The 27,453-nt window shown below is 58.4% G+C and overlaps 2 protein-coding genes across 6 annotated transcripts in view; both read left to right on the top strand.

The window, feature by feature from the left end:
• The window catches only part of HNRNPUL1 (heterogeneous nuclear ribonucleoprotein U like 1), a 35,087-nt gene extending 19,936 nt beyond the window's left edge, over nt 1-15,151 (top strand). For all 4 annotated transcript variants that reach the window (XM_062177044.1, XM_062177041.1, XM_062177042.1 and 1 more), the window contains exons 8-15: nt 542-808; nt 2,128-2,250; nt 2,335-2,463; nt 8,797-8,965; nt 9,526-9,807; nt 11,050-11,339; nt 13,598-13,789; nt 14,270-15,151. In XM_062177044.1, the coding sequence (XP_062033028.1) occupies nt 542-808; nt 2,128-2,250; nt 2,335-2,463; nt 8,797-8,965; nt 9,526-9,807; nt 11,050-11,339; nt 13,598-13,789; nt 14,270-14,386 (1,569 nt within the window). In that variant the 3' untranslated portion in view covers nt 14,387-15,151. The remainder of the gene's footprint in view (nt 1-541; nt 809-2,127; nt 2,251-2,334; nt 2,464-8,796; nt 8,966-9,525; nt 9,808-11,049; nt 11,340-13,597; nt 13,790-14,269) is intronic.
• Nucleotides 15,152-17,623: 2,472 nt separating this feature from the next.
• Nucleotides 17,624-26,861, top strand: CCDC97 (coiled-coil domain containing 97). 2 transcript variants are annotated; one of them, XM_062177046.1, is made up of 5 exons: nt 17,624-17,808; nt 21,091-21,534; nt 23,408-23,683; nt 23,882-24,011; nt 25,160-26,861. In XM_062177046.1, exons 1-5 carry the CDS (start codon nt 17,766-17,768, stop codon nt 25,224-25,226), a joined length of 960 nt encoding a protein of 319 aa, XP_062033030.1. In that variant the 5' UTR covers nt 17,624-17,765; the 3' UTR covers nt 25,227-26,861. The 2 variants fall into 2 exon arrangements, with proteins under 2 accessions (XP_062033030.1, XP_062033029.1); XM_062177045.1 differs by having other exon boundaries at nt 17,627-17,808; nt 25,155-26,858.
• The last annotated feature ends 592 nt before the right edge of the window (nt 26,862-27,453 follow it).

The raw sequence follows: 27,453 nt of genomic DNA, 5'->3' as shown, positions 1-27,453 counted from the left end.
GTATGAATCTGCATCTGCTCCTCGAGAAACTTGGCACCAGATCGTCCTTGTCGGGTCCCCCGGGCGCTCTTAGGCCCAGGTCATCGCAGACACATTGGCCCAGAGGAGTAAGAGCGTGGGTAGCAGTGTTGGACACGTGAAGGCATGCGCAGAGCTGGACTCAGCAGTCTGAGGCCCAGCTGTGCCTTCCTTCGTCTGTAGCCTACACAGCGTGCCCTCACCAGCAGTGAGGACAGGGCAGGACCGCCTTTTCCTTCATCTTTGTCAGGGGACAGAGCCAGATCCTTAGAGCCTCTTCAAGTCACTTGTTTCTCACCCACCAGCTTCCAGGTCTTGGGCGAGGAGGGTTTTGGGCTGGACATTGTCTGAGCTGTTCCCTGGTGCTGTCTAGCGTACCTGAATGTTGAGGAGGAGTTCAGTTAAGTCTGGAAAGTTGGCTGTTTCCACTCCCTGCATCTCCTGCATCAACTCTCTCCCGCCTGTGGCTCCCAGGGCCTTGTGCTGAGAGTTGGCAAGTATTGTCATTGACTTTTTCTCCCAGGACTTTGAATGTGGAAACGATGTGGAACTTTCCTTCACCAAGAATGGGAAGTGGATGGGCATTGCCTTCCGAATCCAGAAGGAGGCCCTGGGGGGTCAGGCCCTCTATCCTCATGTCCTGGTGAAGAATTGTGCCGTGGAGTTCAACTTCGGACAGAGGGCAGAGCCCTACTGTTCTGTCCTCCCAGGATTCACCTTCATCCAGCACCTTCCCCTCAGTGAGCGGATCCGCGGCACCGTTGGACCAAAGAGCAAGGCAGAATGTGAGGTGAGTAGACTCAAGGCTGCACTGGCGCCCACCTCCCAGAGCCACCTTGCTGCTGAGGCAGAGGGTAACTAAATAGCCGGGCGTGGGGAAGGAGCACGCTCACTGAGAGAGTGACTGGGCCCAGTGGGCCCTTCAGCCCTCCTTGTGGAAGGGTGCTCTGAGTGGGGGATGGGCGGAGCTGCTGTGGCTTAGGCTAAAGAGGAAGCGGCTAATGTCATCTACCTGAGTCTTAGAAAGGTTCCAAAAGGAGGGAGGTCTTTGCCACAGCAGAAAGGACAGCAGGCAGTTTCTGGGGGTGCACTCTGCCACCCAGGGTGTCTGAGAGCAGAAGACACAGCAGGCTTTGGAGATGAGTAGGCTCCAGGAGCTGTCCTGGGGATACTGGTTTTTTGTTTTCTGGGTTCTTTTTTTTTTTTTGAAAGAGTTAGAGGAAGAAAGACAGAGATCGTCCATCCACTGCCATCCACTGTTTCACTCACCAAATGGCCACAATGGCTGGGACTGGGCCAGGCCTAAGCCAGGACCCGGGAGCTTCTTCTGGTTTCCTTCGTGGCTGCAGGGGCTCAAGCACTTGGGCCATTAAAACAGTGGTTTTTTTTTTTGTATGTGTGAGCTATGTTTATTCTAGAAAATACAAAAAAAAAAAGTCCCCTCTTTCCACCACCACTCGCTCATCAGTTCACTTTGAGGGTTTGGTATTCTTTCTGTACGCCGGATGCCTGTTTCGGTGTGCACATGTGACACAGATCTTAGGGTATTAGGGTTGGAGCATTGTGATAGCCTGCCTTTCTCCCTTCCTAGTACTGGTGAGCTGTAGCCCATCACAGGAAAACCCTTCTTTGCACATCATTTTTATTGACCTCATAAACTGACTTCTCTTCTCCCTTCTTTTGAGGCATTTAGTTTGCATCTAGAGTGTGCTGATTCTGAGTGTACTGATTAGGTGTGATCCTTGTTCGTGTGTGTACAGCTCACTTCCTGTTTCTGACTGCACTAAGTTTGCACCACTTCTCATGCCCACTGTAGGGACCAGCCCTGGAGCACAGTATTTCTGGGGCTTTTCCCTGTTGGAGTCCCTTTTCCTGCCTTGACCAAAATGTCAGTGCTGGTGATGACAGCTGTTGAGTTAGCACTCATCCCTCGCCAGGCCTTCGGCCGAGCATCTGACCCCTTTGAATCTCAGCTGCAGCACAATGAGGCCGGTGCTGCTGCTGCCTCCACTTCCCGGGGGCAGCCATGAGATCAGAGTATTCTGTTGTCACCGCCAACAAAGGCAGTGCCAGACCCCATGCAGCATCCCTTTGCATCCTGTGTTGTAGATTCTGATGATGGTGGGCCTGCCTGCTGCCGGCAAGACCACTTGGGCCATCAAACATGCAGCCTCCAACCCTTCCAAGAAGTACAACATCCTGGGTACCAATGCCATCATGGATAAGATGCGGGTAAGGACAGCGCTCCGCACCTCCCACCTGCTCAGTGCTGCCCTGCAACTAGGACCACTCACTCCTTACCTCTCCCACCCTCAGGTAATGGGCCTGCGCCGACAGCGGAACTACGCTGGCCGCTGGGACGTCCTGATCCAGCAGGCCACCCAGTGCCTCAACCGCCTCATCCAGATCGCTGCCCGCAAGAAACGCAACTATATCCTAGACCAGGTGCTCACTGGTGGCAGCATGTCCTCGGGAGGGGGGCGGGGCCTCTTGGGTGCCTAAAAATTCCCCCCCAGCCTTCTCCTTTCTCAGTGCTTTTCGGCTGTGGTGCTGGCCAGGGTCCAGCCATACACAAGGATGCAGCCTGGACTCTGCACAGCTCCCAAGCCCGGTCTGCTGGGTTTGGAGCTGCAACCAAGCCTGCTAGCTTTGGCTCAGCAACAGCTCCAAAGGACATCGCTAGGGGAGAGCCCTTTCATAGAACGGAAGAGGTGTGGATTTATGAAGCTGGCAGGCTGAGGCTGAAATCCTGGCTATGCTGTTCCTCACTGTGTACCCATGGCAGCCGGCCTTATCCTATGAGTCTGAGTGTCCTGGTTTGTAAAATGGAGGTCATAATGGCGTGCACATAGCCAGCAGGGCCTGGCACGCAGTAGCTGGTGATTACGGTTACTTCCTCTACAGAGTAGGCATTTCCCAGCTTCCTTCAACAAGTTTTTATGATTGACAGGTAAAAACCTAAGTCATGTATTTTTTCCTGACATTTCAGCTAACATCAAAGGATTTAAGAGCCTTTGAAATCGAACATGGAATATTTTATTTGTTTTATATTGTATATGCACATGCACAGAGATATGTCTTTTTTAAAGAAACGAGACAGTTTTGAGTTAGAAAAATTGTCCATGGCTTTCAGCATTCTCAAAAGGATGAGTGACCCCAAAATGGTTAAGGATTCCTGTCTCGGAATAATGACTTCCACATGTTGGTTGCCTGTGCAACGTCACACTTGACATTTGTCCTGAAGCCATACTCGAGCAGAGAGCGTTTCCTTATTTTCCATATTTGTGAATGTGTGAATAAGCCTCGGATTTATGATGCTTAAGAGTCTGTGAGTGGGCAAATATAGACTGCTGTTCACATCCTTGGTACAGGGATGTGACCCCCATCGTGTGGCCTCCCTGAAGTGTCTGCTGTTTGTATAGCTTGAGCTGCTGGGTCACAGGGTCTTGGTGAACAACCAGTGATGGTTGTTGGCTTGTCAGAGAGGAATCCCCAGGGACCAAGTTGCATTCACAGAGCGTTGAGGAGCCTACACCGCGTAACGAACACAGGCTAGCCCAAAAGCTTCTCATGGTTATTCCGCCAGCTTGGCTGCACCAGTAACGCATCACCCAGCTTCCTCTCACTTGGAAGATTGTTTCTTGTTTTTTTTTAAACCCTTGGCCTCACTTTGTCTCCTTCTTGTGAAGGCATTTTAGAATTTTAGTCTGACATGGCCCCACCTGGACCTCATTGTTCTGAAGTGGAGCAGTGGCACTGTTCAGCAGCCTGAGCACCCTCTTTCGGATTCCCCAGCGACTATTCCCTGCCTGTATTCTTCTCAGTTTGCTGGTTAAATCAGCTGTGAAATTCATTTCAGATAGGTGCACCAGCGGAGGATGGTAGCCAGGGCTAGGTCATGTAGCAGAGGCCTGGCCAGAAGGCCTGGCCAAGTTTTTCTCGGGAGGTCAGGCCCCAGTAGGCACACAGCTGCACGGCTGAGCACCGTGTAGTTGTTGCTGGCCTTGTTAGCTGGTGCTAGCTTGTTGAGGGACAGGGTCCAGGGCTGTACCTGGTGTCCCTGTGCTCTGGGACTGCCAGCTTCCTGGTGGTGGACATGCAGGTCAGGTCAAGTGAGGTGAGAATCAACTCTGAGAGCAGGGAGGAGAGTTCTGGTTAACCCCAAACTGGAAGATGGACCGAAGCAGTGGTTTGACCTGCTCTGAACTGACTCCAAAAGTAGGTTCCAGGAAACTCTGGGTGTGTGTGTGTGTGTGTGAGAGAGAGAGAGAGAGAGAGAGTGTGTGTGTGTGTGTGTGTGTGTGAGAGAGAGAGAGTGTGTGTGTGTGTGTGTGTGTCACAGCAGCCCTCTGGCCAGATCCTGCCACTTCTCATCTCACCAGCTATGGTGGCGAGGGACGAGTTGAGGGTTCATAGCTGTCCCCTGGGCTAGGTAGAACTTGCAGAGAGACCAGTGCCACAGGAGAAGTCCCTGCAGTTCCTGAATCTTAGCCGAGGACCATCTTTTCCCTTTTGTGGTTTTCCCTGTGTGGTCAGACCGCCTCGCATTTGGCGTTTCCAGGCCTCCTGTTTTGTAGTTTGGCCTCAGAAATGGTCATTCTGGGAGGAGGAGAACTTGCCTGCAGCAGCCAGGCAGGACTGTGTGAGCCAAGATTCTGCTTTCGTCTGGCCAGGACCCCAGACCCATAGCCCCCGGAGTCTCATTGGGCACAGGCGCTTGTGTGGCTTTGGGCTTCAAGTGCATTCTGTGATGACCCTAGCCACTCTTCAAACTGTGTATGCATTGCAGCCACGGAACATCACAGGAGGAGATAGGAAGAGGTGGGCCAGAGGGGAAACTGAGGCCTCACCAAGGAAAGAACTTCTCCAAAGTCATACAGTCGATCTGCTGACTTCCCGGATGGCCACAGTGTCATATATTTGGGCCTGGGAGGGAATTGGGGAAAGTTTGCTGGAGCTGGGCTACAGAGAGCTGACACTTTCCAAGGGCAGTCTGGAGCTGGGGTCCTGTGTTCATTACTAAGGAGGGGTGTGGCCAAATGCCTGGCCAGAAGGAGGAGAAGGCCACATGGTTTTGGGTGGCTCTTTGGGGTCTTCTGGGACAGGGAGGAAGCCTCTGGAATGGATTGGCCTGTTCCTAGGCTGCCTGAGGGCCTTGACACTGGATACAGAGTTGCCCTCCCAGGGGCTTCTCAAAGAGCCACAGAGTCATGTTGCCCAAACCTCCCCTGGAGTCGGGCATTGTGGGCTAGGAGTGCCCTTTGTGAGAGCTCAGCAGTGAAAGCTAGGCCGGACAGTGGTCAGAGTCAGGGCTGGCTGTGCTGACCTTGCTAACCTAGCCTCCCCCTTGGAGCATACAGTTCTGCATCCCTGTGAAACAGGCACTCAGGGCTACAGCGGCCCAAAGTAAAGGGTCTCTTGGCGGCAGGTGCTGGCAAAGGGGACGTTTCTTTTCTGTACCCCCACAGATCCCTGAGCCTTGAGCCTATTCCATTCTTGCCACTCCAGCCACTTCTCTTGCATGTGTGGTGCCCTCAACTGGGATTCACTTTGCTGAGCCCAAAAGACAAACGTTTCCCTCACCAGCCTGAAGTTTGCTCCTCTGGGATCCGGCCAGGTTTTCCTGCTGCCAGCCTGATTGTTGAGCTGTGATAAGTGAGAGTAGACGGGACAGCCAGAGTGGGCCCTTGAGAGAACGTGGGACGCTGGCAGAAGTCATCACCTGGCCTGCTGTGTCCCCCTCAGTCCCTCAGACGCTCTCACACCAGTGCTCCCCTTGCAGTTCCTCTGGCAACACCCCCCTGGTGGCCTTGCTGGAGATGGGGTGATCAGGGGCCCAGGGAACGCAGACATCTTGCAGCAGGGTGGGACTGGGAGATGCGGGAGGCAGGCAGAAGGAACTCAGGCAGCTGGAGAAGCTGAGCTCGCTGTTGTGTCTGCCTCCTAGCAACAGCTGCTAGCCGCCAGCAGCCCTGGTGACCACAGCGTGCCGGCCGGCCCGGCTGGCCTGAGGCTCTGACCTCACCATGTTTGCTGTGGTAACAACCCCCAGCAGCTAACTCCCTGCGCTCCAGGAAAGCCAAGTGATTGCATTGCTGCTGGTCTGGTCTCAGTGCTCCCCTTCCTTTTCCCAACCCGAGGAGTAAGCAGAGGGAGGTGCTTTTTCAAAAAGTGTCGCCCTGGGGATTCTGGGTACCTTGGTTCTGAAGGTCTGCAGAGCTTCTCAAGGCCAGAGGCCAGCTGTTTATGAGTCCCGGCTGCACTCCCCGCCCCCGTCCCTCTGGTTGCTTCTCCACGCCCTCAGGATTCAGAGCAGTCAGGGCAGGATTGCGTCTGGGTAGTCAGCGAGCGGTAATCCCGGCTTCCTGTGGCACCTTCTGCTTTGCCTCTGGTAAAAGGGTCGCAGAAGACCCTTGGGGGAGGAGACTTCACTGTGCCTCTCATCTGATGTGACTTCTCAAGCCGCCTCTGGCCTGTGTGGGCCCCACCCACATGCTGCCTGCCCTCCTTCCTGAAAGTCAGGATGGTTCCTCTAAGGAACAGGGAGGAACAGTTTTGCCTGGAATGTGTGTCAGGGCCAGGGAATCTGGTGGATTTCAAGAACAACTGGACTCACAGTCCAGATCTCCCAGCAGCCGCCTTTGTGGTCCGTCGTCTCCCTCAGAATGTTCCTTGGGAAGCCTCTCCTAGAACACGGTCCGTCCTGTTGACCACGTGTTCAAGCTGTGTCGTGTGGACTTCTCCTTTTCCTGCCTCCCCACCCCCATCGCAGGAAAGTGATGTCCACCTCTGTAGATCTCCCCAGAGCCAAGAGGGGAGTGCTGTGATCCCTGTTTCCAGCGAAGGAGTCAGACAGAGGAACCAGGGGACTTGGGGGCCGTCTCAGCTAGGCTCGTAACGGGCAGCTTCTTCCCCAAAGCCTGTGGCCTTCCTCCTGGGGAGAGCAGCACAGCCTGGGCTGCTGCGAGTCCACACCGCAGTGTCTGTATCCACACATCCCTCCAGTGACAGCTGTGTCAGTGGTAGCTCACGTTGTGGCGTGTTGGCTGCGGGCCAAGTGAGACGAGGACTTTCACTCAGAATGAACTCATTCCGTCTCCACAGCGACCCAAGGACACTCGCACTCTTTTTCCTTTTTCAGGGCTTGAGACTCAGTAATGCGCAGCAAGTTGATTTTACAGAGGAGCAGGCTGAGGCTCTGCACAGAAGTCGCTCACCCAGGGCCATGCAAGTGTGACAGGGCTGGCAGGTCAGAGCCACGGCCTGCAAAGCAGCCCCACTGCCATGCCTGCCTCCCGCCATGGGCCTGCTGCCCTGGGGGCTGGCGTGTCACCCTCCACTCCCGCAGTTCCTTACGCTGTGTCATTGGTAGTCGTCCTCCCGCTCAGCCCTCACCAGCCCTGGGAGGGAGGCTCTTAAGCTCGGTCTTAGAGGTGAAGCAGCTGTAAGGAGAGGCCGCAGGGCAAGAGGGCCATGCCAGGGCTTCACGGCCCCCGTGGAGTCTTCATAATACAGCAGGCCCTCTGCTGACTTCTCTGCAGCTCCGCCTTGGTCCCTGTCCAGACTCTTGAGTACTTAGTTAGGATAGGGACGAAACCTGTATGGGCGTTGTGGTCCCACCCCGAGATTCAGGCTCAGGAAGTCTTGAAGGCTTTGACCTGCTCACTTTCTTATTTGTGTCAGGGGACTCAAGTACACAGACTGAGACCACCAAGCCCTGGGCCGCAACAGATGTGGGCCCCAGGGCCACGTGGGAAGTCAGTAATGTGAGAGGCACTCGGTGGAAGCTGCTGCTGTTACGCTGTCAGTCACAGATGGTCTGGGGTGCCTGTGCCAGCAGCGGCCCAGGCACAGCTGCCCGTGGTGGAGGGCAGGGGAGCAAGCCTGCAGCTGTAAGCAGCATGGGCTGTTGCCCTGTCAGGCATGAGGCCGAGGCTGACTGTCAGAGAACTAGAGAGGGAGCAGGAGCAGTGGTCACGGAGAAGCCGGCTGCGCTGTCAGCCTGGGCTGCTGAATCCCCGCGTGCTGGCCGTTTAAAGAGAACGCTGCGTGGGAACGCCTAGGGATGTGTTCCGGGAAGCAGCTTCCGAAGCACATGCGTAGTAGCGTTCTACTCTCGTGGCGAACCGGTATTCCAGAGGTGTGCGTACGAAATTCACCACCGGTTGTAGGGCTGGCACTGGAGGGGGGGATCCTGACTGAACTGGAGGCTTTGTGTTGTGAGTTGTTTGCCATGAGCATGCGCTCATGGCAGCGTGAGGGAGACGTGGTCAAGCTCTGTACCAAGAACATGTGGGATCCCAGCCTTAGAAGGCCGTCGCCCTGAGCCTGTGTGCAGCTGCTGTCCCAGGTCAGGTGTCTGGTCCAGCAGTTAAGACACCCACATGTCCCAGAAGAGTGCCTGGGGTGAATGCCTCTGGCTCCAGACTCCAGCTTCCTGCTCACCTGTGCCCTGGGAGACAGCAGTGGGGTTCCTGCCACCCACATGGGAAACCCAGGTTCAGTCCCCAGCTCTCAACTTTGGCCAGGCCAAGTCGCAGCTATTGGCAGACGTTTGAGGACTCGAAGAAGTGAGATGGGATGGAAGCTCTCCCTCGGTGTCTCAAATAGAAAAGAAATAATCATAATTAAAATAACAAACCTTGAGAGTGAAGCAGCAGTTTCCTGCCTAGCGAAGCACTGGCGTCCTGCTCTCAGCCCTGGCCTACATCGCCGCCCTCAGAGGAACAAGCAACTCTTACTGTGCCCTCTCTTGCCTCTTCTGTTACTTACCCCTAGACAAATGTTTATGGGTCAGCCCAGAGACGAAAAATGAGACCATTTGAAGGCTTCCAGCGCAAAGCCATTGTAATTTGTCCCACTGACGAGGACCTAAAAGACCGAACAATAAAGCGAACCGACGAGGAAGGGAAGGATGTCCCCGACCATGCGGTCTTAGAAATGAAAGGTAGGAAACGGGTGGTTCCCTGCGGGCCAGCCCCACGTGGGCCTCCAGAGAAAAGGCTCCTGGCTCGCTGCGCCCCTGCCCCGCTCCCTCATCATCACTCCCTTTTGATCTTGCTCTTTGCTTCTGCGCTGTCCCTTCTCTGTCCACCACAGCTGTGAATGGAAAAGCTACACGTGTCTCTCCTGGCAAGGTTTGCAGCCTGGGGTGGGCTGGGCAGTGGAGCGCACACAGAGCAGCCCGTGCGCTCACCTTGCTGCCGGCCCTGGGTGGCTGACTGTGGGCAAGCCTCAGTTTGCTCCTCTGTAAACATAGGCATGGGGATTCCACCTGCCTGATGCGCTCCTTGGTTAGACAGAGACCAGCCGTCTCTTCAGGAAAGAGAAGGAAGGGTCTTCGTGAGCCCTGACAGCTGCCGGAGAGGCCGAGTGGTTGGGACCCTGTCTCACCTTTCTCATTCACTGTTCCAGTTCCTTCCACCTTCCCCTTCGGCAGGCCTGTGTCCTCTGGGTGGAAGGAACTGACCTCTTCCCCTTGTTCCCCCCGGGCTGCTCCCCTCCTAGCCAACTTCACCTTGCCGGACGTCGGGGACTTCCTGGATGAGGTTCTGTTCATCGAGCTGCAGCGGGAGGAAGCCGACAAGCTGGTGAGGCAGTACAATGAGGAAGGCCGCAAAGCCGGGCCGCCCCCGGAGAAACGCTTTGACAACCGAGGTGGCGGCTTCCGGGGCCGAGGAGGTGGTGGCGGCTTCCAGCGTTATGACAACCGAGGTCCCCCTGGAGGCAACCGCGGAGGCTTCCAGAACCGAGGTGGAGGCAGCGGTGGAGGGGGCAGCTACCGAGGAGGTGAGCCATCATGCTCACAGCTCCCCACGCTGTGTTCCTGGGTCAGGGTCAGACCTTGACTGCAGTGGGCTGGCTGTCGTGGGGACCAGAGGGAGGCAGCCCCTGGGACGCCAAGGAGATCCGCACCCGCTTCCTGGCAGTGCTCCTCGCTCGTGAATCTCCCCATCTTCTAGGAGCTCCTTTTAATGGCAGAGTTAGAGAGGCGGAGCAGATCTTCATCCACTGATTCACTCCCCAAAGGGCCACCGTAGCTGGGGCTGGGCCAGGCCAAAGCCAGGAACTTTATCCAGGTCTCCAACACGGGTGCAGGGGCCCAAGGATTTGGACCATCTTTCACTGCTTTCCCAGGTACATTATCAGAGAGCTGGGTCAGAGTGGAGCAGCCAGGACTCAAACTGGGATGCTGGTGTCTCAGGTGGTACTTAACCCTTAAGCCACACCAGTCCCCGGGAGCTTCTTGAGGGGCCAGACCAGGTTTACTGCCGATCCCAGATCCCACTCAGGACCTGGTACAAGGCAGATCTTAGGATTCTTTGGTATTGGGTTTTAAAGTAGTGGGGAGAGAGATTCAGTGAGACTAATTTTCTCAGTTCTTAGTACTGCAGTCTCTGAAGTAAAGTCTGTCAGTTTAACAGACATGGCCTGAGCCCTATTCCAGTTTAGTTTTGTGCTAATAGTTCTGGGAATGATACAGCTGTGACCCAAATAGTTCTGTAGGAAAACCCAGGGATGCTATGACCTCAGTGACCCCCCCAGGCCCGCCTGCAGGGGAGGCCACCAGGCTCAGAAGGCCTCTTGAGATGCTGCTGTCTAAGCTAGGGTTCACAGGCCCAGTGGAAGTTGGCCAAGGGAAGGGAGTGGCTTCCAGGCCCCAGGAACAGCTGCACAAAGACTCAGAACAGGCCAGCCCCTTTGGCTAGGCATAACGAGGCCCAGATCTGCCCATTCATGGCTGTGCTTCCTGCCTGAGCGTCTCTCGTGTTGGTTCATGCTGGGGCGTAGTAGAAACCAAGACAGCCTTGGTCCCTGCCTCACTGGCCCACAGGCCAGTGGGCGAGGCGAACCTGCCCACAGACAGTGACAATCTCATGTTGTCTGATGTGTGAACAGGGGATTGTGTCCAGGGGCTTGGGCAAGCTCGGGGGTATGCTTTGTGCCTGGCCGTGCTTGGGGCCACAGCAGTTGCCAGCCCCTGTGGGTTACAGTTGAGAGTGATGGGGCCTCTCTGTTTCTTCAATGCAGGTTTCAACCGCAGTGGAGGTGGTGGCTACAACCAGAACCGCTGGGGTAACAACAGCCGGGATAACAACAACTCCAACAACCGAGGCAGCTACAACCGGGCCCCCCAGCAACAGCCACCACCTCAGCAGCCACCGCCACCACAGCCGCCACCACAGCAGCCACCGCCACCACCCAGCTACAGCCCTGCTCGGAACCCCCCGGGGGCCAGCAGCTACAGTAAGAACAGCAGCATCCCTGGCTCCAGCGCCAACACCAGCACCCCTACCGTCAGCAGCTACAGCCCTCCGCAGGTGAGAGGTCGGGCCGTGGTCACTGTGCACACGTGTGCTCTTGAACCCAAGCAGGTGAGAGGAGGGTGTTCGGAAGGAGCCACCCACGCGTGTTCCAGTCACAGGTCTCTGTTCCTACCTCCAGTCCACCCTTTCTCAGGGCCATGCGCTGGTCTGGGACGGACCCTGGACATTCTCAGATCCCCTCTAAACCCTTCCCAGAACCTACCGCTACCACCCTCAGGGAGGCACGGTGTAAGCACTGGCCCCTCTGGCAGGTGGATCTCTCTTGGCTGTGTCAGTGGCCTCACTGGGCCCCAGGAAAGCACTGGCGTGGAGTTGCCTTTCATCCAGCTGGAAAGGGCTGACCCGTTTGTAGCCAGGCTGTGAAGACCAGGGCCCTGGGCGTGGTGAGTGTCCGCTGTCCTGAGCCTCACGCCCGAGCAGCTCTGGGCCCAGGTCCAGGTGCGGGCGGCCGCTGCTCCCCAGGCTGCCTGCGTGTTACTGCTCAGCCACTTCCTGAGCGCCTTCCGCGTGCCAGGCCTGGGAGCAGCTGCCAGGAGACGGATGGACGACCCCAGGCCCCGTGGAGCCAGTGTTTCCTACAACAGGAGCTGAGTAGATTTCACCTCAGCCCCAGGCCTGCGACATTCCGGTTTGTGACCTTGGACAGAAGCTCTCTGGGCCTCATTTCCCCACAAAGGCTCGGAGGGGTTAGTAGAGCTCGCATTACTGTAAGGGGTTGTAGATGTTTTTTGTTGTTTATTTGAAAAGCAGAGGAGGAGTCAGGGACAGAGCTTCCATCTGCTGCTTCCTTCCCCAGATGCCCTCAGCAGCCAGGACCAGTCAGCCCACTGCCAGGAGTAGGAGCTGAGCCCAGGTTTCCCTGTGGGCAGCAGGGCCTAACCGCCAAGCCATCACCTGCGGCCTCCCTCTTTCAGGAGGAAGCTGGAATCCGGCACAACTGGAACGCAAACCCAGAAGTCCAGGCATTCCATTAATGGGATATGGGCACCCCAAGCAATTTCTTTTTTTTTTTTTGAAAGCTTTTTTTAAAAAAATTATTTATTTGAAAGTCAGAATTACACAGAGAGAGGAGAGGCAGAGACAGGGAGAGGTCTTCCATCCATTGGTTCACTCCCCAGTTGGCCACAACGGCCAGAGCTGCACTGATCTGAAGCCAGGAGTTTCTTTCAGGTCTCTCACACAAATGCAGAGGCCCAAGGAATTGAGCCATCTTCTACTGCCTTCCCAGGCCATAGCAGAGAGCTGGATCAGAAGTAAAGCAGCCAGGACTCGAACCGTTGCCCATATAGGATGGCAGCACTGCAGGCGGCAGCTCTACCCACTAAGCCATAGTGCTAGCCCCCAATCAGCTTCTTGACTGCTGTGCCAAATGGCACCATAGCTTATGAATTAAAGCTTTGGGACTAAACAAACTGGGCTGGAGCTCTTTTTTTTTTTTTTTTTTTTTAAGATTTATTTATTTATTTATTTATTTGAAAGAGTTACACAGAGAAGGAAAAGCAGAAAAAGAGGGGGGCCTTCCATCCGCTGGTTCACTCCCCAAATGGCCACAGTGACTGGAGCTGGGCTATTCCAAAGCCAGGAGCCAGGAGCTTCTTCCAGGTCTCCCACTCAGGTGCAGGGGTCCAAGCACTTGGGCCATCTTCTGTTCTCCCAGGCCATTAGCAGGGAGCTGGATCAGAAGTGGAGCAACTGAGACTCGAACCAGCGCCCATATGTGATGCTGGATTTGGCTTTACCAGCTATGCCACAGTGCTGGCCCCTGGGCTGGAGTTCTTTTTAGCTGTGTGACCTTGACCCTCAGCATCCTATTATAATGGAATTGGTGGACTGTCCCTCAGAGTCTGTACAGCAATGAAATGGTTAACAATACAGCCTGTGCCAGGCAGCACGGAGTGAACTGTCAGCACCGTTGTTCTCAGCAGAGCTTGCAGTACTGAGGCTGGCACACAGGAGCTTACTGGGTCCATGGGCAGCCTGAAGGAGCTGGGTGCAGCTCTCACTACAGAAAAGAAACCTGGGACTCAAGGGTACCATGTGCTTTGTTTGCCCAGGGTCTTCATGGCCAGAGCAGGGGCCCGGGACGAGCCCTTCGTCCTGTCCTGCGACATCACAGAGCTCACCCACCTCCTCCTTAGCCCTCCAACAACCTCCCCAGGGCAGGGCCCTGTGGGCTGGCTGTTCACAAAGGCCCTTCTTTATCACCTGTGAGCTGCTTCACAGAGCTTTGGCGCTTTCTCTCTCTCTTCCAGCCGAGTTACAGCCAGCCACCCTACAACCAGGGAGGTTACAGCCAGGGCTACACAGCACCACCGCCTCCACCTCCGCCACCGCCTGCCTACAACTATGGGAGCTACGGTGGCTACAGCCCGGCCCCCTACACCCCACCGCCACCCCCAACTGCACAAACCTACCCTCAGCCCAGCTATAACCAGTATCAGCAGGTAGGTGCCAAATGGGGGCCGGGTGGATGGAGACGCTCCAGGGGCTCCTCTTGGGTGGGTATTCCCAAACCTGGGCCTCTGCTTTCCCCTAAAATGGTGGGTAGCCTGCTGGCCTCAGGCTGGTACAGCCAAATAACTGATGTCATAGCCCCTCCACGGTGCAGCACAGACAAGGGAGGGTCTGCCTCAGGCCTCTGGATCCTGCTTCAGCACGTTAGGGCCCTGTTCCAGGCTGCCCTAGCTGTTGTAACTGGTGATGTGCAGCCATGCTGAGAGGGCACTGGGGTGACAGCCAGGAGCCTGGGCCCCTTCCCTGGTTGCCCACCACCTGGCATCAGGTCGGTCACTTGGCCTTCCAATGTGTCTTGTCACCTCTGCACTGACTGATCTCTGCCCCAGGTGACGGGGAGGGTGGGGCTGGGAGAGGAGCCAAATCTGGGGTGGAGGAGGGGCAACCTGGTTCTCTTGGTCTCTCCCCAGTATGCCCAGCAGTGGAACCAGTACTATCAGAACCAGGGCCAGTGGCCACCATACTACGGGAACTACGACTACGGGAGCTACTCCGGGAGCACACAGGGTGGCGCAAGTACCCAGTAGCCGGCGTGTCCTGGAGGCTCCAGAGGCCCCCACTGGCTTCCTCCACCAGCGCCTGCCTCGGCCCCTCTACCCCACCGGGTCCCGTGGTGCTGGGGACGGGGACATCCCAGGGCCGCCTCCCTCTGAGGGGCTTCTTCCCCCGCACCAGGCCAGGCATTTTTCTCTGGATTCAAACAGGCAACAATGACCTTTTATTTTGTTTGTCCCCGACCTCCCACCTCTCCTCGTCCTCCTACCTCCTTTTTGACAAGAGAACCCCCCTCTCCTCGGCAGCAGTGAGACCACAGTGACTGAGGGGAGGACCCCGTCTCCTCCCAGCCCTGTTCCTGCCCTTAGCTTCCCAGGCCCTCATGCAGTTGGTTGTAAACTCTTCCAGGAGCTGTTTTACTGTCTACTTTTCAGGATTAAAAAAAAATCAAAAACTTAAAAAAAAAAAAAAAAGTTTAAAAAGCAAAATACAGAGGGAGGAAGCAGTGACCTTTTTTTGGTAATTATGCTTTTTTTTAATTTTTAGAATTTGTCCGTTTTTACTGTGGGTCGGCCGTTGATATTTCATCAAGATAACCATTTCTTTGCTGAGTTCAGGTGACCGAGGAAGAGCCACACCCTCAAAACACAAAAACAGAACTACAGAATCATCTTTAACCTAACTTTTTATACGACGTCTCAGTTCCCCGTAACTTTGCACACGAGCTTCTGTGTTCAGTTGAATTGTAACTGCTTTTTGTATTTGGAGAGAGTGTGACTATTGAACTTGAAACCTTTTATTCCGGGCGTCTTGGTAGTTTCTGGTGGGATTCAGGGGGTGAGGGAGGGGGAGTGGGGGCCGCCTCCCTTGAACCTGGAGTGTCCCCGCTGCCTCGCTGGGCTCCCAGGTGCCCCCTGAGCGCGTTTCCCACCGTGATCCTCCAGTCTGACTCCAGCTGACCTGTGTGTTTTAACAGGATTTTTAACAAACTGCACTTACTAAGAAATGTGTTTGCCCTGTTTCGTTTCGTTTTGTTTTGTTTCAATAAATGACAAGGCACCCAGCAGGAAGGAGGCAGGTGGAGACCCTGAGCTGTTGCTGCAGTTGGCCTTTAATCGGGGTGGGCAGCTGCTCCCTCACTTGTTACCCCGACTGGGGGCCTGGGGGCCGTCTCTGGTCTTGGTGCAGATGTCCCCTTGAGCCCAGGGTAAAATCCACTAGCTCACTCCTGATTCTCTGCTTCTCACAATCCCGAATTCCTCCAGGAATTTTTTAAAAACTTGTTCATTTGAAAGGCTAGAGTTACAGAAAGAGGAAGAGAGAGCTTCCATCTACTGGTTCACTCCCCCAGTGGCCACAATGGGAAGGCTGGGCCAGGCCTAAGCCAGGAGCCTGGAACTCCATCTGGGCCTCCCACCTGGGTGGCAGGGGCTTAAGCACTGCTTTCGCATGCTTTTTTTTTTTTTTACAGGCAGAGTGGTTAGAGACAGAAAGGTCTTCCTTTTTGCTGTTGGTTCACCCTCCAATGGCCGCTGCGGCTGGTGTGCTGCGGCCAGCGCATCGCACTGATCAGGAGCCAGGTGTTCCTCCTGGTCTCCAATGCAGGTGCAGGGCCCAAGCACTTGGGCCATCCTCCACTGCCTTCCCGGGCCACAGCAGAGAGCTGGCCTGGAAGGGGGCAACCTGGATAGAATCCGGCGCCCCAACCGAGACTAGAACCCAGTGTGCCAGCGCCGCAAGGCAGAGGATTAGCCTGTTGAGCCACGGCGCCAGCTTTGCAGGCTTTTGAGCAGGAAGCTGACTCAGAAGTGGAGCAGCTGGGACTGGGATCAGTGCTCTGACGTGGGTGCGCAGGAGTGCGGGTGTCCCTGTGCTGCACCGCGGCGCTGGCTCCACCCCAGGGGCTTCCGTGTGGAAGACTCGGGAGGCCTGGGTGGACAGGTGCACTGATGGAGTAGAGACAGGGCTGGCTGCTTACGTGCAGTCACTGGGTAGATAGCCTCGAACCTCAGGCTTGACCTGGGATTGGGGTAGCCGTCCGCTCGTCCGCCCTCCTGTAGTGCAGACCTTCCTAGACCCTAGTTCCCCTCACAGGGAACGCAGACCTGTCATCGGACAGCACCAGTGGCCAGCTCTGAGAGCCTGGGTGGTGTGAAGAGAGACTAGCCCGATGGCTCCTAGCATTCTCCCCCTAAACCTCATCTCTCACCCCATAGTGCCTGATCGGCGCCTGGCACTTTGAGGGACAGAGCTGGTGAAGAGTGGCTCCATTGCAGGAGCTCAGAACCTCACAAAGGAGACTTGGCTAGGCGCGGAGGGGAACATCTGAACGTGAGGAGGTGCCAGGGTGGCCCTCTGAGAGGGACACTAAAAACCTGGCTCTCCCTGATCCGGGAAGCCCCCTTCCTGCCCTGTGGGTCCGCGTGCTGTAGCGCAGCGCCCTCTGCTGGCTTCACCTGGTAGTACGCCCAGGCCTAGGCTGTCCCCACCTGCGGGTGTGGCGCGTGGGGACCTTGCTTTCCTCGCGACCTGAGAATGCAAATAGGAAAGTGCTTGCTCCGCTCGCTTCCGCGGCCTGGGCTGTTGCACCAGCTTCCTCCAGAGCTCTTATCTCCTGTGACCCCGCTGCCCACTCCCTGGAGGATGAAGAAGCTCAAGCTGCTTAGATGGATCGCTACGGCTTAGTGAGCCCTCTGTGACCTGGTGGCCTCGCCGGCTTCCTCTGTCTGCCCCTCTGACATTCACGTCGGTGGTTCCTCACTAACCCCTTGTGGACCTGTCCATGCCATGAACCTCTGCCCTGGGCAGTGCGCACCGCTGATCCACGAGGCTCAGTCATGGCCTCGCCAAGTTGGAACTTTCCTGTTCCCTGGCCGTGGCGTGCGCGCCTTCCCCGACGCCCTGACTCCCCGTCTTCAGGGCCCCGGGGTCTCCTCCCGAAGCCTCCCCTGGCCGTCCCCGCCTCAGAGCCCGGCCACCGACGCCCCTCCCACAGGGCCCCCGGGGCCTGGGAGCAACGTGGGGAGTGACATTCCGGGGTCGCTCCCAGCGAGGACTGGGTATGACACTAGCGGGAGGCGTAGTGAATACTCTTGGAGGTGGTCGCTCACCCCAAAATTAAGCCGGGAGCTGCTGGGTTCACAGCCGCGGGCAAATGAACAGCGGTTCGGGCCCCTCCTGATTTTCCACTCACCCTCGGCGCGCCTTTTACTTCCGGGCTGGCAGCGCGCGACCCGAGGGGGGCACGCATGCGCGTACGGGGATCCGCCTTCAGCCCGGAACCTTAGTGCCTAGGTGCGGCGGAGCACCGGCCCGGGAACTTGTTCTCCCGGAAGTAGCTACCGAGTGCTCGGGGGCGGAGATTGGGTTGTGGAACCCTCGGTGGCGGTTGGTAGGTCGCAGGAAACCGAGATGGAGGCCGTGGCGACAGCGGCGGCGTCGGAAGCCGACGAGGGTGAGATCCTGGCCACGCAGAGGCGGCGGGAGGGTGCAGCTGCGGTGTCTCTAGGAAATGGTTCCCCGGGAACTCGAGGGAGGACTCTTGACAGAGGGACACCTGCCCGCGACGTTACCTGTCCGTCCCGGCGCCTCTTGTCACGGGCCGCTCTCTGCCTCCGCCCTCTCCCCCGAGAGAAGCTTCCTCGCGGTTCCCGGCCAGCTTTTCCCACGTCCCGGCCACCCCTTCCCGTGCTGGTGCGCGGGTGCGCACAGACCTCAGCCCGTGTCCACGAAGCCGCCTGAGCATCCGCAGCTGACCACGCCCCGCGTCACCGCGACCCCCGCGGCCGCCCCTTCATCCCTGCGCCACCCCCGGGCTCCCCCCTCGCCCCTGACTCTTCCCGTCAGCCTAAATGCTTTTGTTTTTGTCATCTTAAAATTCCATCCCGTTGCTTCAGTCTCCGGTGCGGGGCGAGGCCTGGGTGGACCCTGGACCCGGACCGCTGGCTGTCGAAGCCAGACGATGGGTCCGGGGTGGGCGGACCATGGGCGCCCATGGGAGGTGGGCGGAAGCGTGGCACGGGCCCTTTTATGTGTTTGGAGCTTTACACAATTAAAAAACAACTTGAACCCTAAAAAGAAAATCTCCACCTTCGCTGCCCATGCTGCCTCCATTTCCGCGCCTCGCACCCACCGCCGTGGGCTTTCATCGGGGGCCTCGGGTCAAGGTCTCCGTGCCTTCTCCGCGTAGCACTGCCCTGTCACTCGCACACTAGACCACCCGGGGAATTCAGAGCGCGACCGGTGGCTCCCTTGCAGCCTCCCTCAGTCCCCTGCGGCTGCTGTAACGAACGAGCGTCCACTGGGTGGCTTCATCCGCACCAACTCATGTCTCAGGGTCCTGGAGGCCGGAAGTCTGCAACGTGTTCCGCGGGGTTCCGCGGGGCAGCCGTGCCCGCGGGCTGGGGGTGGGGTGGGGTCTGGTCTTTGCTCTCCCAGCCGCTGACGGCCTCGGAATTCCTTGCCTGTGGCCTCATCGTTCCCAGCCCTGCTGATCCTCACGTTGCCTTCTCTTTGGGGTGTGTCAGGTCTTCCACAGGGGCTCTCAAAAGACACTGGAGTTTTCATCGGGCGCCCCTGGACCCTAAACCACACCTGGGAAACACCCCTCCTGTTTGTTTCCCCCAAGATAACTGTCCCAGGCGTTAAGAGGAGACTGTCTTGTTTTTGTGTATTTGAGAAAGATGGACAGAGCGAGAGAGTTCCCATCCATTGGCTGGGAACAGATGCCATTATGGAAGCCAGGAGCAGGAACCATCCAGGTCCCCCTCTGGGGTGGCAGGAACCCAGTCACTCGAGCCCTCACCACTGCCTCCCAGGGTCTGCAGTCCCAGGAAGCACCCGACATGGGACCTGGAATTCTGGCCGCTAGGCTGAACGCCCACTCGCCTTCCTAGCCGTGTCCTCGCGCCGTGTCTGGCCCCTCTCATGCACCACAGCTCCTGCTTCCTGCCCGTGACCCTGTCTTGGGCCTAGTCCTGGATGCCTCCCTCACCCCCTGCCCTTCGGCCCCACGTGGCTGCCCAGCCCCGACTCTCCCTTCCCCTCGGCCACAGCCTGTCTGCTCCAGCTGTCTTCTCTTGCCACAGTGAAACCCCCTGCACCTGTAAGCATCACCCCCTCATCCCCATCCCAGCCAAGCAGCTAAAGGAGCTGTCTCTACTTTGTCCTCGCGGCTCCCTCTGGGGAGCCAGCTCTCACCAGGGTTTGCCCCGGGCTCAGCTTTCCTGCTGTTTCTGCCTGTGTGCTCTTCGATCTGGACTGTCTCCCATCCAGCTGTGCTCCCAAGGGCAGGAGCTGCACCGGGTTCCTCCCTGCACGCTGGGCCTCGCCTGCTCAGGGCCGGGTGCGCACAGTGGGCGTGCGTGCGAGTGCAGACAGAGGACCAGGGAGGGGACAGGTTAGTGAATGCGTCTGTGTAAACAAGCAAGAGGCAAAGACTTGCGTGAATCAGTGAGGTGGCCCGAGGCCTCTGCGCTGGCTGATCATCTGCCTCGATCTTACTTCAACATCCCTCACCGCAGGTCTCTACTCAAATGTCACTTACGGGCAAAGCCTCCTCTTTTTTTAAATTGCAGTCTCACGGGCAGGCATCTGACCTTGCAGTTAAGAAGCCAACATCTGGGGGCTGGCACCACGGCGTGCTGGGTTCAGCCGCTGCCTGCGACACCTGACATCCCATTGGGTGCTGGTTTGTGTCCTACCTGCTCCACTTCCAATCCAGCGCCCTGCTAATGCACCTGGGGAAGGAGCAGAGGATGGCCCAAGTGCTTGGGCCCCTGCACCCTCGTGGGAGACCCAGATGGAGTTCCAGGCTCCTGCCTTTGGCCTGTCCCAGCTCTGACTACTGCAGCCATTTGGGGAGTGAACCAGGGGATGAAAGATCATTCTTTGCCTTTCTAATAAATAAATCTCAAAAAAAAAAAAAAATTCTGCACATTGGAACTCCTGGTCGGAGTCCTGGCTCTGCGGCTGACCCCGGCTTCCTGCTGATGTAGACTCCGGGAGGCGCTGTACCTTGCCACCCACACGGGAGCTCTGGATTGAGGTCCCAGCTCCCAGCTCGGGCTCGGACCAGGCCCCAGCTGTTGTAAGCATTTGGGCAGTGAGCCAGGAGATGGGGGCTCTGTCTTGTCTCCCTCTCAGATAAACAGGTACAAATTTGGGGGTTGGGTGTTTAGCTCAACAGTTAGGTCACCACTTGGAACAATGGCATCCCACACCAGAGTGCGTGGTTCACGTCCTGGCTGCTCGGCTTCGGGTCCAGCTCCCTGCTGCTGTGCGTCCTGATGGCTCAAGGACTTGGGTCCCTGCCTCCCGCCCACGTGGGAGGCCTAGACGAAGTTCCAGGCTCCCGGTCAGCCTTGCCCAGGTGTTTGGAAAGTGAACCACAGGTGGAAGACTTCAGTATCTCCTTCCTCTCCCTTCCCTGCTTTTCACAGGAAGTGAGAATACATTTTTTAATAATAAAACTTTAAGTAAAACCACAGCCTCCCCCTGTCTCCTCCTCCTCCCCTTCCTTTCAGCATATGGCTCTGGGAAACATGGACCACGTTGTGCGTGTTCAGTAACTATGCTGGCAGTCGGCCATCAGCCATCTGGCCCCTCTAAAATAGCGACCCCTCGTGTAGGCTGGTGTGGGCGTGTCCAGAATATAGCAGGTGCTCAGTGAGTGAGGAGTCCCAGCCTCTCCCCTTCCCACACTCCCACACCAAACTAACACTTCCTCTCTTCACAGGCCGCATGGAGCCCAGACCTGGGCACTGGGGGGAGCTGAGCCAGACCCCAGTCACACCCAGACCCCAGGGCAAGGTGGAGGCAGTGGAAGGAGAGTCGGGGAGCTTGGACAGTGCCGAGAACCCGGCAGTGAGTGCGATGCTGCGCGCTGTAGCTGCCGGCCCTCTGCCCGTGTGCAGTCAGCAGCAGGGCGAGCCCGACCTCACCGAGCGGGAAAAGGTGGCCATCCTGAGCCAGCTGTACCATGAGAAGCCACTCGTGTTCCTGGAGCGCTTCCGCACGGGCCTTCGCGAGGAGCACCTGGCCTGCTTCGGCCACCTGCGTGGGGACCACCGTGCGGACTTCTACTGCGCTGAGGTGGCCCGGCAGGGCAGTGCCAGGCCCCGTACCCTGCGCACGCGCCTGCGCAACCGGCGCTATGCCGCCCTGCGTGAACTCATCCAAGGTGAGGAGAGCAGAGAGGCCGGGGAGGGAAGCGGGAGGGGGGGATCAGGGCAGAGTTAGGAAGAGACAAGGAGATGGGGGCAGACACAGGCCCGAGATCCCAGGAGAGAGGCTTTGAGGCAGAGACGGGGGTACAGGCAGAGCCACAGAAATGAGAAGTCACAGAGAGAGGGAGCAGAGAGTGGGGCCGACAGGCAGAAGGCGTCAGTGGCATCTGAGAGCAGTGGGCGAGGCCACGGGACACAGCGCCGCCCACCTGTGTGCCTGGCAGCGCATGAGCCGCATTCCAAACTCCAAACAAATGGCAATTCCTTTGGGGATGCCGTTTTTGTTTTTTTGTTTTTTTAAAAATATTTATTTATTTGGAAGGCAGAGTTACAGAGAGACATTTTCCATCCGCTGGGCCACTCCCCAAAAGGCTGCAACACTCGGAACTGAACCAGACCGAAGCCAGGAGCTTCTTCCAGGTCTCCCATGTGGGTGCAGGGGCCCAAGCATTTGGGTCACCTGCTGCTGCTTTCCCAGGCCGTCAGCAGGGAGCTGGATCTGAAGTGGAGCAGTGGGACTCCATATTGGGTGCTACAGGTGGTGGCTTAACCCACTGTGCCACAGCGCCAACCCCCTTGCGGATGTCTTAAGCAAGACACGGTGACAGCCATGAAGGAGACACTGCTGCCTTCCTGACCACTTAACTAGGAGTGTCTTTGTGGCCACAGACAGAGCGAGCAGAGTTAACAGACGGACATGAGCACGGCAGAGCTAGTCAGGGCCAGTCAGGGGAAGGCCCAGCTGCGGAGGGACTGTCGGTGAGGAACAAGGGTGACAAAGGAGGGGTGAGTGAGGTGGGGTTGAGTGGCAGAAACTGACAGCAGGCAAGAGAGATGGAGGGAAAAAGAGGAATAGAAACCATTTGGTAGAAGATGCCAGAAACAGCAATGGGATGGCCGGCGCCGCAGCTCACTTGGCTAATCCTCTACCTGTGGCGCCGGCACCCCGGGTTCTAGTCCTGGTTGGGGCACCGGATTCTGTCCCGGTTGCTCCTCTTCCAGTCCAGCTCTCTGCTATGGCCCAGGAAGGCAGTGGAGGATGGTCCAAGTGCTTGGGCGCTGCACCCACATGGGAGACCAGGAGGAAGCACCTGGCTCCTGGCTTTGGATCGGTGTAGCGCGCTGGCTGTGGCGGCCATTTTGGGGGGGTGAACCAACAGAAGGAAGACCTTTTTCTCTGTCTCTCTCTAACTCTGCCTGTCAAAAAAAAAAAAAAAAGAAAAGAAAAGAAAAAAGAAACAGCAATGGGAGTGAGAGAGCAGGATTGAGGGAGTGAGCAGGACGGGGACAGGCCCAGACCCCGGTGCTGCAAGAGCCAGGATGCTATGCAGGTGCTTGGTCCTGGGCTAGCACCAGTGAGTGGGGGGCCAGGGACAGGTATAGTTGTTACCCGCAGTGTTCAAGCCAGGCCCACCTGCAGGGGGCTGCAGAGGTCAGATCTGGGGCCTGCAGCCAGCTGGGACACCCTGAGGGGCAGACCCTAAGGTCTGTAGACCTGATCCCAGATCCACATGGCTGTGCGCACATACGTTCTGCCTGCACTGCCCCACACACCAACTCCCAGACACAGGTACCTGTGACTGCACACACACCCGCCCAGGCCAGGCACAGCTGTCCATGGGCCACAGAGCCCTGGTGCCTCAGAGGCCATGATGAACCCAGGCCTGCCCTTGTACACACGCTTGGATGCGTGAACACACAGGTGGTTGCAGGCCCGGTCACACACACATGCGCAGATGCGTGCCCCACACATCAGGCCCTGTGGTTTTTCTGTACCTGAACGTGCACGCACGGACATGTCCACTCAGACACACTCTCTCCATGCAGGGGGGGAGTACTTCAGTGATGAGCAGATGCGGCTCCGGGCTCCCCTGCTGTACGAGCAGTACATCGGGCAGTACCTCACCGAGGAGGAGCTCAGCGCCCGTGCCCCGATCCAGCCCCCCAAGCCAGGTGCCCCCGGCACACCCGCCTGCCCACTGTCTGACCTGCTGCTCCAGTCCTACCAGGAGCGGGAGCTGCAGCAGCGGCTGCTCCAGCAGCAGGAGGAAGAGGAGGCCTGCCTGGAGGAAGAGGAAGAGGAGGAGGACAGTGACGAGGAAGGTGAGGGATAGGAGCAGGGGGACCCAGCATCCAGACACCCGGCCGCAGGCCTGGCCCGCACCTGAGCCCTCAGCACTCCCTCCCCACCCTGAGGCCTCCAGTCTGGTCCCTGGCGCGTTGTGACGGACGATGTCCCCTGGAGGGAGGCAGCAGCTGCCCCATGCGCTGCTCACCCCCCGCCGTGCTGTCCCTCCGCAGACCAGCAGTCGGGCAGAGACTCGGAGGCCTGGGTCCCCGACTCGGAGGAGAGGCTGATCCTGCGGGAAGAGTTCACCAGCCGCATGTACCAGCGCTTCCTGGACGGCAAGGACGGCGACTTCGACTACAGGTGCTCCCGGGCCGGCTCCCACTCCGGCCTACCCACCCCCGCACACACCTGTCCCCAGGGGCTGGGAGGCCCTGGTGAGGCGTCTCAGCCGGAGGAGGAGGCGTGGCCGCCTTGGAGCAGCCTTGTGCCCTGCAGCCTGGTCAGACCCAGGGGACACCCTGCAGGGTTAGCACACAGGGGCCTGTGGGTCCACAGTGCCAGGTGTTCATTTCTCCACCCAGACCACCAGGCCAAAGGACACGGGAGAATGATTTGTCAGTCAGAGAGAGGTGGTTTTGTCAGCTGAGCCAGTCCTGCCTAGTGGTCGGAACACCAGACCTGTAGCCCGGAGCAGGTGTGCCAACCTGGGCCCCTCTGAAATGGGGCTCGTGGTCTCCACCACAGGGCCTGGCCATGGCCAGCACCTGAGGACCAGAGCATCCCAGCTGCGGGTGTGTGTGTGTGTGTGTGCCAGATGTGCGCCCAGCCAGAGCACAGCCTCCAGAGCCTCCAGCAGGGTGCCCAGGCCATGGCACCCCTCGGTGGGCGACACCAGACCAGGTGCCTGGGAGGAAGTCGGGAGCGCGAGGGCAGCTGCCGGGCAGCAGTGGCTCCACTGTGTCCTCGTCCACACACCAAGCCCGTGTGTGCTGGGCGACTGCCCTGTCCAGGCGCTGGGGTAAAGCAGGGACCAAGACCAGGGCGAGGCTTTCCTGCCCAGACAGAACAGGGCCCTCCAACGAGAGACGAGAACTAACGCAGGGCTGGAAAGGCTCTGTGAGGAGGGGACCTGTGTTCCCGAGAGGTCACAGCAGTTGCAGGAAACCTGCGGGGCGGGGTGGCTGTAGGCTGGGGTAGGGGGGTCTCCCTGGGTGTGGGGGGCGGGGAGCTGAGCTGGGGGCTGCTGGGAATCCTATGGACCTGTGTGTGGCAGGGTGTTGAGCAGTGTCCCTGGCCTCTGCCCACTGCCAGGAGCAGCAGTGCCCTAGGAGGCAAAATTGTCCTGTTGGAAACCCCTGCCTGCCTTGGGAATGTGGGCCCCATGTCACCACGGTCTCCAGTCGTTTGAGAAAGCAGACTTTTTATATAAAACGTGACTTAGAAGATGCTGGGCCTGACGTCCCCCTTCAAGGTCAGCGCCGACAGAGCTTCCTCCCTTCACAGCACAGTGGACGACAACCCCGACCTGGACAACCTGGACATCGTGGCCCGGGACGAGGAGGAGCGCTACTTTGATGAGGAGGAGCCCGAGGACGCCCCCAGCCCAGAGCTGGACGGCGACTGACGGCATCACTGTCCGCTCCCCTGGCGAGGCTGCTGCCGCGGGCAGCCCCGGGACCGACCCCACAGGGGCGTCGGCCGGCTCCCCCACACCCTGGCTCGTTCTGCGCCTGCCTCAGCCCCACCGCCCTTTGTCCTGCGTCCCTGCCCTTCTCCCTCTTCCCAAGTCACTGTCCCTCTGCCTCGGGCCCAGTATGAAAGTCCTCCGCTGGACTGAGGCCGGGCGCTCGCTGCTGGCCCCGTGTACGTCTCGCTCCACTCAGGTGGCGTCCGTGGTGCCCTCAGTCTCGCGCAGCTCCTGCTCTCTGCTGTGTCCCCATCTCCTGGGCCTGTGCTTTTCTGTCTGTGGTTTCCAGTTCTCTCCCAGCCATGGGCTGTCTGTGTCCCTCTGGTCTCAGCCTTTATCTCTCTGAGCTGTAGGCTTCCCCACCCCCAAGCCTGGCTGCACGGCTCCCATGTCTCACCCAGGACCCAGGCTGGGGAGGGGTGGGCAGCCCTGGGGGCTCCCCTTTCACAGCCCCCACAAACCCCCCTCTGCCCAGCCACAATTTTCCCTTCCTTCACTTCCTCCGCTCCTTCTCCCTCCTGTTTACACTCCCCAAATACGTGCAGGCTGTTATCACGGGCCTGAGTCATCCCACACAGCCTGCCCCCGCCTCCCTGCCCCCAGCCAGCCACAGGACCCGCCCCAGGAGCCCCCTGCCGCCCTAGGCTAATGGGAGCCAGATGGCCGCCTGGTGACTCAGCCACCGGCCTGTGGGAACCCAGGCGTCCTGCCTTCCCATGACCCACACCCCTCTGGTCCCCCAGCAGAGGGGGAACTGGCGGCCGCTGGGGGAGTGGGCCACATAAGCCAGCCGTTAGCTGAGCTGGGCCTGGGGACCCCCGCTTCCTGTGAGACAGAACGGTGGCACCCTGGCCAGGCCAGACAGACTCCCAGAACCCTTCCTGGGCCACTGTTCTGGCCTGGGCCCACCTTGATTCCAGGAGCTAAGGTGGACAGCGAGGGGTAGGTGGCTGCATCGGGAGGCTCAGAGGGGGTACCTGGCCCAGGGAAGTTCCCAGCATCCCTGAGCCAGGTGTCTGGCACCGCACCACGGGGACTCCTCCAGGCGGCCAACAGCCTAGGGACCCCCAGCTCCACGTTGCAGGTGGGTCAGGGGAGGCCCAGCGTGGAGGGGCTGCTTACTCAAGGCCTCGGACCCAAAGAGGCAGACGGGTGGGAACGAAGGTGCTAGAGCCGTCCGGGACGGGGAGACAGGAGGAGTCCAGGTGGGGTGAGGCAGGGGCCTGCCTGGTCAGGGACCACAGAGGCTGCGCTGGGGAAGATGAGCGCGGCACAGGGACGTCATCACGCAGGAGCGGTGCTGGCACCCGACATGGGGGAGCACGCATGGTCTGTCATCTGGTCATTAAATCTTTGTTCTACTGTGCCATCATAAATTTGTTACGTGTTTTTTTTTTTTTAAAAAGAAACAAGAGACAGCAGTTGAGTCAGAGTTAGGGTTAGTCAGATGGTCCAGACGGGAGCGTCTGGCCGGGACAGAGGTGGAGCCGTCCCAGGGACGGGGATCAGAAGGGGAGACAGGAAGAGAGGAGGAGACTCCGAGCAGCCCACCCTGTGCCCCCCCCCCCCAGCGCCACTTGGGCTTGGGGTGGGCGGAGAGAGTGAGTCAGGGAGGCTGGTTGCTGGGGACAGCCCCTTTGTGGGCATCCGGCCCCCACCCCCGTGGCGACTGTCCCGGCCCCGCCCTCAGCAACTGACACCTCCTTGTGTCCCTCCGGTGTTCCGCCAAAGCCGAAGCCGCTTCGCATCCCTGTGCCCCTGTGCTGGCTGCTGTCCTCTCCCCTTTCTGTGGCTCCTCTGCCTCTCGCCTGCCCCTCCCCCTGCCCCTCTCTGGCTGTCAGCATCTCCCCTCCCCCTGTGCCTGCCTCTCCACTCCTGGTTCCTGGGCCCCTGCCTCTCCCACCTTTGTCATTCTCGGTTGCTGGTCTCTTGAGTTTCTGTCGGTCTCTGACCCCCATCCCTTGCTCCACTGGAGCCTCCCCTCCTACCCTGGTCTCGGCCCTCATTTTTTCCTATCCCTCCCCCTGCCCGTCTCCTGGTCTGCGCCCTGTTCCCAGCCTCCGTCTGCCTCCCAGGCACGTCCAGGTCAGCTGCACTGGTGGCCCCTGGCAGTGC

This window comes from Lepus europaeus, chromosome 19 (genome assembly GCF_033115175.1).
Source record: "Lepus europaeus isolate LE1 chromosome 19, mLepTim1.pri, whole genome shotgun sequence".
NCBI lineage: Eukaryota > Metazoa > Chordata > Mammalia > Lagomorpha > Leporidae > Lepus > Lepus europaeus.
The sequence above is the reverse complement of the archived record's forward strand: the minus strand, read 5'-3'. Positions and strand labels throughout refer to the sequence as shown.